Here is a 10,541-nt window from a genome sequence, read left to right as displayed (position 1 = left end):
CAATGATTAGAAGAGGCTCAATTACAAATTAAAGGTAGCAAAACAGTCAATAGTGCACTGGGAAAATTAAAATCTACAAACTTGTTTCAGATTTAACAACTGGTCAAATGGGGTAAGTGCAAAGTCTGAAAGACTAAACTTGCTTTGTCAGTGCTACATTCCAGAAAAATAAATACAACTATAAAATATTTTAGTTTGATCTCATTTTCTCTGTGCTTCCTAGCAGAGTTGCCAGATTCATTATTTGAGTCACTTGTCTAATTTCTTCAATCAAACAAATTATTTTTCCAATTAAGCTGCTCACTGCAATCAAGAATAGAAGTAAATGATGTGAGAAATGTTACGGCACCTGTGACTACCAAAAATAGAAGAGGGAATAAGTGAGCCTACTGCTTCTGTATGGGAAGAAATTCAGCAGCAAACCATAAAATCCTCCAAACTACCCATTAACAAAAATCAAATATCACTGATGCTGATAAATTGAATTTTTTCCTCTGAAATTTTAAGCAATTAAGAGACTATTTATAACAATTTCGAATAAATGAGAAATAAGTTTTAAATCCTCTCTTCTATCCTAAGAGATCTGGCCAATTCCAATCAAACACACTCAAGGCATCAATAAGTTCTTAAAAGGCTGGTGAAAATCTGTGGCAGAGTGGCTAGTCAGATCACAAAAGGGACAGCAGCAAAATGAAGCAGATGCTGTTGTTAATGCCTCTGCTGCAGCAAAGCTGCTATGTGAGCTCATTAGCACTCTGATCTGTTGGTCCTGCTGCTCAACTAGACAGCACCTGCACACCTGGAAACAGCCTCAGCACAGCAGTGCCTTCCCATCCAGCTGCTATGGGCCAAGGTAGAGTGGATGTGCCATGAGATAGGAAGGAGGCAATCCCGAGGGATAAATGAAGAAATCATCCACAAAGCAACGGAAAAAACCAAATCATTTCATTGCTTGAATAGGTTTCATTTTAAAGAGCGGTGCTGATTTTTAAATTTAAGGAATTCTAGTTTTAAAAACCAAAGTACTTGCAGTGTGCTACATCACATGTGCTCAGGAACTGCTACCTATATACTGAGGACACAGCAAATGAGGCTGTTATCTCAACCCTCAGCCCTGTCCTGGTGCTCAGAAGAGTCTTTCTGCAGTTGTAGCACAAACACCTCCTAGTCTCTGCAAAGAGCTTTCTCCTCATGGTCAAGAGAGGGGTTAATCTCCTCCCCTGTTTAGTATCCCTCACTTCTTAATTGAGTGTGTTTGTACTCTTCTGATAGATTTGTTTCTGTAAGGACCATTTTTTCTAAGGAAATTAATTTCTCATGTGAATACCAAATATTCATTAGATACCAGCAACGTTGTCAGGACCATGCAAGCTCTATCCTAACAGCAAAGTCTGCCTTTGTCACCCTGAGCTAACCAAGCCTGTTTGTAAAATTACTTCAGCCCCTTGAAAAAAAAGAGATGATGCTACTCTTCCAATTCATGTACCTTTAAAATTAGATGTTGCTTTGAAGACTTTTCTGTATTCTCTCTTCCTGCTTAGATGTAATAATCAGATGTACACACAGTTTTGAGACACAAGAATTAATAGGTTGTCTCATCTACTACATTGCTCTCCCTTTTGACTCTTTCATATCCCAATCTGCCAGAGGACAAATCTGTGGAAGCAAATACTAATTTTACTCTTAAATAAATAAAAACCCCCAACACAACAAATTAAAAACCCCTCCTGAAATAAATTTCAAAGCAGATCTTACTACTAATTTTATAGTGTTAGATGATTAAAAATATTGCAGGTCAACAGTATGAATTTCAGAGTTGATCTTTCTTCTTTCTAAAAATATCTTAATATCTCTCCAGTACTTACAAGGTAGAACAGAGTATTAACAGAGCAAAAGCTTTTGACAGTGCTAAGAATTATTATATCAAACAAAATCTGAAACAAAAAAACCCCAAACAGACAAAACCCTCGTGACCTTACACTGTACAGGAAAACTTATAAATTTCAGTAGTTTAACATAATTAGTTCTCTCAGTTCAGTCTTAAATTATAACGTGGCACACACAAAAAATCAACAGCTGCATATAAACAAATTATATTTCCTCTGCACTGTACAAACTATACACATCAAAACAGACCACTTTTGCACAGAAAATACACACACACACACATATATATATATATGTATTAAACTTTGGACTCAGGAAATCAGCTGGAGGTTTCATCATGAAGTGCTCTGTTCTTCTGCAGCACTGTATTTAGTTCCCAAATCACATTTGATGGCAATTTTTTATCTAATTCCAAAGTAGTTTTGTTTGTTTTGTTTTTATTTTTCTTCAGTGCCTTATGTGGTCTTTGGTGTAGGTCAGTCATGCCTGAATCTCCAGCCTCAACAGAAGCCAAACTTCGATATGTTTTTGCATGATTTCGCACCTTCTCCTCCTTCCTTTCCAAACACTGTGCCACAATAGATGCTCTTTCTTTCAAGTTCTTTCTTGCTTCCAGAAATTCATTTTCATGATGTTCACCAAATCTTGATTTTCCAGATTGCAGTTCTATATTCTTAGCAAAGAAGCAAGAAGAGAAATAAGATCATTCACATTCACACAAGACTCGAAAATATTTAGACCTAAATTTTTGCTCATTAGTTTCACAGAAGTTTACAATAAAAAAAAAATCAATTTACTCAAAAGCTGAGACAGCAGTCATTTTTAAATTATCAAAATTTGTGACAGTATCATTTAGTAAGCACTCAGATTAGCTAACATTATTATTCCCAAACAGAACAGTGTCTCCACTGCTTCATCTCAGCTGCAAGGAAGGCAAGTAAGTCTTCCCCACAGGCATCAGTATCTCTATGTGGATACTGCTTCATCTCAGCTGCAAGGAAGGCATCAGTATCTCTATGTGGATCCCAGAAAGTCATCTCAAACTAATATCATATGGTTCAAATGTATCACTAGTGCACGTAATACAGTGACACAGCTCAGTCTCTGCAAAGAGTTGTAACTAAACCCTCTTATTCTTCTTTAAGACTAATAATAATACACCTTAAATGTATCACAGTTAGTTCCATCTGAGCTTTTCCATTATACTCACAGAACACATAGCTAAAACAGTGCAGTTATTTTAGACAGAAGAAATGGTAAAATATGCATGCAGGATGGTTTTCAAAGACCTTATTAAAATAAAACTGTAACAAAGTGCATTATATTTCCAGGTAAACCTGTTACTTCTAATGAATAATCATTGCTCAAAAAACCCCCAAGCATAAATAAAAATGCACTAGTGATTTACTAAACAGCCAAAGAGGTGAGACACAGTTAGGTCCCCAATGGCTTTTTTCATTGTCCTAAATGTTCCTTTAATGACAAAACACTGATAATAAGAACTTCTACATTTTATATTTATCCAGCTCTAGGATGTTCATTACTACTGGACTATTAAAATTACAGCACTGTGGTTACAAGTTCTACACAAGTTTAAGCCCCACTTACTTCTGTATTCCCTCTGATTTTACAAGTGTTCTTCTCCTGATGAATGGGAATTAGTGGTAAGCCTCTAATCTTTGGACTTTTTGTAATGGACTGTTTTCTTGCTTTTCCAGCAGGTGGCCATATATCTGCATGCTGAAGAACAAAATGATTCCTTATTTTTGGTGTAGAATTTTGTAAATACGCAACATTATTTGATATGTAAAATTCTCTTGAGAAAAGCTATGTACTGCACAACACCATGCCCTCCTATTGTGGGAGAGGCTTAAAATTATATTCATATTTTAAATTTAGGAAAAGTATTTAATAGATTCTCATCTTTATGGATTAAAAAATTCTCACACATGGTGCTGACCAAGGTCATGTAAAAGTCTCTTATAAGAATTCTCCCCAGTGAGCATTAAGAACATTTTATTCCAATGCACCAAGAAGGTATTACCTGAAAGTGCAGCTCCTGCCCCCCAAAACCAGTATATTGTGGATCAAGATACAAGAAACAAATGCAATCCCGAAAATGACTGAAAAACTTTAATCAGCTTCTGAAGAAAACTGCCTCCCTTAATTCCCAGAAAGCTTAAGGCAACTATCTCTGTCAGTTAAGCAGCCAAATTTCCCTTTGGTGACTGTAACATTTCTTAACATAGAACTCTGGGAAAGTACATCAGAAATACTAGCAACGTATTAGGCCACATAAAAAATGTATTTATTCATAGTTTTGACCCACCTGTTCAACTGCACCTCATGATAGTATAATGTGCCTCTAGCTGATCAAAGTCAATGGAACTGGAAGAATACTATTGTGTCCATCCTCATATCAATTAATTACTTCTGAATGTATGCTGTGCAGGCTCTTAATTGATTTTGTACAGAACCATTATAGAATTCAAGAATCAAGTTACAACCATGTTTTTCAGGATGATTTTGCACAGAACTGGAAGAAACAATAGTCCTCCTTCAAATGCTCTTAGTATTTACCAGCTTCAAACAGAACATTAATAACCCCTGGGCTAACTTGGTCTTCTCTATCAAAAGTACTCTTGCCACTAGATTACAGTGGTACCTACACTTTGCTCTTTACATGTTCTGCACTATTTATATTACAGGAATAAACATTATCAGAAAAAAAATAAGAACAGTTTTACTGTCTCACTGATATTAATTGCCAATAAAGTCTTACTCTGCTCAAGCACTGAGGAGCATGGTCACATAAGTTTTTGTCCCTCCTAATTGCTCAGGATCATTAAATGTCAATTTCTTAACACTTCAAAACCTGCTTTACAGTATTTTTCAACTTCTAATCTAAGTTGTTCCACTGTCAAATAAAATGTGCTCCCTGCAGTTTCTCTAACACATGTTCAAATACAGTGATAAGACAGTAAAAAACAAGCTGTCTTCCCTAAAGATGGTCTCAATTTGAAAATTCAATCTAGAAGTAACCTCCGTTGACATTTACAGTTTTCTGGTTTAGAAATGGAATAATGTGATAATAATTGTCTGCTGCTGCATGATATAAAACTTACATCTTACAGCTAGCTTTGCCAACAACTCTCAAGGAGATTTCCTCTGTAAGCTAAAGCAGTAGATTGCAGTAAGAACAATATAGAAAATCTGCATCATTAGTATGTAATTTCTCATGCATTTTATAGGCAACTTAACTGATGTCCAGAATGCTGATTAAAAACAAAAAAAAAAGAAAAAAATCAACAGATTCCACAAAACCCAAGCTAAACCAAAAACACTTCCCAATATAGCTCATTAGTACTGCTAATTGATTGCACTGTTCATTCCTTGGAATAAAATTTAAAAAACCCAATAGTATTAATTCATAACATTTTTTATTAATGAACATGAAATTATTTGTATTTTTTTGTTAGCAAAAATATCCTGAACATTGAGCAGTGTCTCTCCATTTTTTATCTCTATTGTCAACGGAACATTCTACATCCCATACTACCTGAGCAGAATCCTAATAGATTGCCCTTCCTGTGATTTTACATCAAAAGGACTTCAACAGTTACCAAGTTTGTATGACTTATTTCTAAGTAGCCTATATCAATAACCTCTGAGCCTATTTGTTGTGACACTGCTCATGTTATGCCCACAAGATGTATGCCAGGACCGGTGGCTGTTTCCATAGAAACTACAATAGTTACTTCAGTTAACAGAACTGGAATAAGACAAGAATTTCCAAGTCTTGCTTACAAGGTATACATTATAGCTCTAATTCTACTATCTATGAAGGCCAGATTCTGTTTTAGAAAGTCTCTAAGAAGTATGTGTTTCAACAGGCTTGTGCCCAGCCCCCTTTATGCAATATGTAAAGCTCACAGGTAATGATAAATCTAGTGATTTTCATTCACAGTGATATTCCACAATGCTCCTTGAATGTCATGGAAAAGATAAGACAAATCTGACACAAATACAAAATCCTTTTAAAACCTTAAACTATGTTCCAATCTCCTGTCAGGCTGAATTCTTCCCATCTCTCTTACTTCCACTTCTGCTATGTAATTATGAAACTCAATTTCCATGAATGTGTTATATGGTACTCAAACATAAACCCTCTTTACAATATAGTAACAAGCAGAAGAGGACTTAATTTAGGATGATGCCTACCCAATACAATGAATTGTCAGTGTTAACTAAGCTAACCTGACCACCAGAGAAATACAACCATATTGGCACAACTCTTCAACAGGGCTTAGGGTTAGGGTTAGGGTTAGGGTTAGGGTTAGGGTTAGGGCTAGTTCCAACACTGTTTTTCAACAGGACACCTTTCTTTCATGACTACTTTAGCAGCACTCAAACTAATGAGCAGAAAAATAGCACTCAGGCACTGTGGCACACTGACACAGCCTTTGGGTCAATGGCCAGAATTTCACCCATGAGAGGTTTCTGCAAAGGAGATCAGTTGTCCTTCTTTAACCAGTTTACCAATAACACAGAGGTGGGGGCAATGATGCCAGAATCTATTGTTCATCTCACTTACTGTCAAAGTGCTCATAGTTTCCATAAACTAAGACACATCTTTTGCCAGTTTTATGACATTGTGTATTCCAGAAACTTTTGCCTTGAACCTTATATGTAGCACATACATACTGTTGTTTAAAAAGATTTTTCTAACAGCAGTGTAAGTAACATTTCTTTGATCAGATTAGTACCTGTGCAGTAAAAATGCTGATCATCCACTCCATCTGTACATCTTGTCCATCACAACATATATACCTAGAACACAATATATAATTAACAAGAAAAACAACAAAAAAATCCTGTTGCAGTTAAACGTATTAAAGAATAGGCTTCAAAACTACTTCAAACTATGCTTCCATTCATTCATGCTGCCTATATTTATTATTACACTCTCAGAAAAAAGAGGGAACCATAAATACTTCAAACTATCACTTTACCCTACTTTGAAGACAATGCATATGCTTAATTTCAAACAGGTGCATAGGGTTAAAAACTATCATTCTGACTTTATGACTATTGTTTGCTTTCTGGCTGCCCAAGGAAACCAGATACCTAATCCCAAAGGATTAACAAAACACATGAATTAAGAGGGTGTACTTAACTTAAGATAGCAATAAGTCAACATGTAAGTAAAATAATACCCATCAGTTTTCAAATGCATTTGAAACAGTAAAGTCAAACCAATCATGAGTTTCATGTTTACCTACCACTGGTGTTTTTCAGAAAATACTGCAAGTCCCCAACTGAAAGAAAGAAAATTTTCAAAAATTAGCTCCATAAACTCAAGATAGGGACAAATTTCTCACACTTCAGAGATTAATTACCTTAATATAGTGTTTTTAAGTTGAAAAAAAAATAAAATTAAATTACAAAGTTTAAATGCATACTGCAAATTTAGAATGGAATTGTGGGTTTGAGGATGAATTTTGCTCATTTTCTCACAGTTGATGCACAGGTAATGAACATTTTGTTCTGGACAAAGGGTCATTGCCAAGCTCTGCAAATGCTGCTTCATTTTGGCTGTGGCTGTACATTCTGAAAGATGCTGGAAGTAAAACTGCCCAATAAAGAGTCCACTATAGTGTGGAAGTCACAGAGGGGAAAGACATATGCTTGCACTATGAACAAAAGGAATCCCATGAGTTTATAGGGATTCATCAGTTGCTGGGGGGGGAAAAATAAATATGGAGTACAATGAAACCTCTGACATGAAACAAACCCAGACACTTCTGGAGATCCAGAAAAGACTTGGCAAAGTCTGCTATTGAAAGCAGGCAAAAAATAAGCCTCAAGGAAAAAATCCACCTGTAAAGATTCATTAACATAATCTTTTTTTACTCCTATTTTGGACTAATCTCCTACTCATTCTGTGCTTAACAAAAAACCCCACCAAAAAAACCAAACCAAAAACATACAAAAAACCCCACCAACTTTTTCTTTAACGTGGCTAAGCTTTGACATTTACAGATCTTTTTTTGGTGTTTTGATGTGCCAACTGTAAAGGAGAACTTCAAGCAGATCTGTTTAAAGACTACAGCCAACCTAGAATCCCCCTGGGATAAGATCCTATGTGCATTGTCTCAGTGTCTCAAAGATTTGACCAAACAAGTACTGGAAACATCTGAGAAAGACAGGTGTCATTTTTTCACTGCTCTTTGCCAAAGACATAGTCACTGATGTTTGCAAAGGGCACTGTAGTCTTCAGCTAGAAGAGACATCAAAATATCAAGGATCCTGGAAAAGGAAAATCCTCTACTGAACAACAGAAACTGCCACTAACTAAAGGCACCAGTGGGTTTTCTCTTCTCTCACTTGACTTGATGCAAGGAACATGTGTCTACCAATGAAATGCAGGACACATACCACAAAACTAAGTGAGCTAGGAGCAAACATATCCACAAGAGATAATACACTTCAGATTAAGAAAAGCCAATCAATAAAGTAATTTCCTAGCAAAGAAGAGTTAACATGGAACACGGAAACAGATATAGGAACAGAACAAATAATATTACAGAGGATAATTTAATTTAGCATACTGCTATTGGATTCTTGACTTTTCCTTGTTCCACAATGTTTTATGCTCCCTTTTTTGACTATACTACAAGTACCTTGCTACAAAGTCTTTAACTTATTTTCTTTTCTATTCTTACTTTGTTGGTGGCTTCATTTTCTTTTTCACTCCAATATAAAGCTTCAGGGAATTGACAGGCAACACTTTCTCAGGTTTGCTAGCCTGCAAATAAAGTAAGATTCTCATTATTTTATAAGGAATGTGCAAAACAGAAAATACCACATCAGTGACTTCACAGTTAGGCCTTTTTCATAGTCTGCACCCCTCTTTTCTAGGAGATCACGTTTTTTTGTCTTTCTTTCTAATTAACAAAATGTATCAATCACTATTACTGGAAGCAGTAATAAGATTAAGAACTTAAGGTTCACATGAAATCACACAACTGTAACACAATTAGAATAATGAAGATGGGGTGGCACAATTCAAAAAACTGGAGTGTTGTAATATATGAAAACAAGCTCTTCTGAGGTTCCTTCCCTCCTTGTTCCTTCTTGAGCAAACAACCTTTAACCAACCTGAAACAGACACACACCCACACCAGGTTTGAGAACTGAATGTGCCTGGAAGATGAAGTGCTGAAAGCAGATAAGACACTATTCTACTACAGAACACAGCTAACCTCTAAGATAACACGTTAACGTCCCTTTAGTACTTTTAGGTCAAGTGTTTTAGCCTTCAATTTAGAAAAAAAACACCACCAAATAATTTAACAAATCTTATAATCCCAGTACATAAAGCTACTCCATAGTGTTTACTGTCTTGGATTCTCCATTTCTCCCTCTGCAGCTTTCAATTTCTGGCACTCCAGCATGGGAGAAAAGCAATAAATCTGAGATGGCATAAACGCTCAAGAAAACAAAACCAAACAAAAAACACACAACAGTTTTACAGTTGGTATTCTTGTGTAACTTCCTGCCAGGGTGAAAAAACACCCCTGCAAAATATACTATTTTGTTAAACAACACTATTCTTCTCACAAAAAAGTATGTTAAGAAGCCATTTGTCTGTCTCTGAGCTTATCTCTTAAGAACAGAACATTACAGGGATAAGTTATTTCAGTCAATTAGCACAACATAGCAATTTAACAACAGTATTCATAGAAACTTTCCCCTTTTTTGATAATTGCTCTTGAACAAGAGACATTTGCAAAATGCATCTCCACCTGCATATACAAACTTAACTTGTAGTTAACGAGAATTTATAAATTAATTAGTACATGCAGTCTTATTAAATACAATTTTCCACCTATAATGTCAAGCTACTAGTTATTTCTAACTATAACTAAAATTAAATCTAGATTATTAGTGGTAGATGAACATCTCCTAAAAGAAAATAAAATAAACTGATATACACTATTTGACTAGAATCGTATTCCCATTTACCTTTCTAAAAAACAAAAGTAAAGCCTATTAAAATAAACACTGTTCCAAACTCCATCCAAGTTGGGGAATTCAATGTTTTATAAATCAGAATGGCCTCAAAATGCAGATTATAAAGTAGTACAAGAATTCTATCATAAACTCTTTCCAGGATACTAATTAAGGTTTTATGGACATAACTTATTGTCACGTATGTGTCAATTTGAGTTTTAGCACTAAATTATGAGGCACTATTTTTAACATTCTGGGGTCATTCTAATTAAGAATCACAAGACGACACAGTATTTCTTTTGCAGTAGTAATTTACCAAGGTCTGCAAGTATACATCTATATTTGCTGGATGAGGAAAAAACAGCAGGCAGCAAAAATAAAAGTACTTGAAGCTTTGAGAGGTTTTTTCTTGCAAACTAGAAATTATGAAAACTAAAATGAAAACACAGTTCATGATGCACATTATTTAGCTTTATATTTTGATACAAGCTGCATACACCCAAAAATACTGTTTTAAAAAAACTCTCATGAAATATTTAAAACTGAACCCAACATGCTCGTAAGTATAACTGAATTTGCTTCTGTGGAATTGTGAAGTATATCTAATTATCAAAATTAGTTTTTAGAGGACTGAGAAC

General features: G+C 35.2%; 1 protein-coding gene across 1 annotated transcript in view; it reads right to left on the bottom strand.

Moving 5' to 3' along the window:
- Nucleotides 1–2,206: 2,206 nt before the first annotated feature.
- Nucleotides 2,207–10,541, bottom strand: part of ARAP2 (ArfGAP with RhoGAP domain, ankyrin repeat and PH domain 2) — a gene marked incomplete at its 5' end in the record, with an annotated part of 37,971 nt that continues 29,636 nt past the window's right edge. Inside the window, 5 exons of the mRNA XM_009072141.1 lie at nucleotides 2,207–2,560; nucleotides 3,496–3,627; nucleotides 6,654–6,717; nucleotides 7,170–7,205; nucleotides 8,613–8,695. Of these exons, the coding sequence (XP_009070389.1) occupies nucleotides 2,207–2,560; nucleotides 3,496–3,627; nucleotides 6,654–6,717; nucleotides 7,170–7,205; nucleotides 8,613–8,695 (669 nt within the window). The remainder of the gene's footprint in view (nucleotides 2,561–3,495; nucleotides 3,628–6,653; nucleotides 6,718–7,169; nucleotides 7,206–8,612; nucleotides 8,696–10,541) is intronic.

Source organism: Acanthisitta chloris, unplaced genomic scaffold, assembly GCF_000695815.1.
Source record: "Acanthisitta chloris isolate BGI_N310 unplaced genomic scaffold, ASM69581v1 scaffold7713, whole genome shotgun sequence".
NCBI lineage: Eukaryota > Metazoa > Chordata > Aves > Passeriformes > Acanthisittidae > Acanthisitta > Acanthisitta chloris.
Note: the sequence above shows the minus strand (reverse complement) of the source record. Positions and strands in the feature narration are given on the sequence as shown.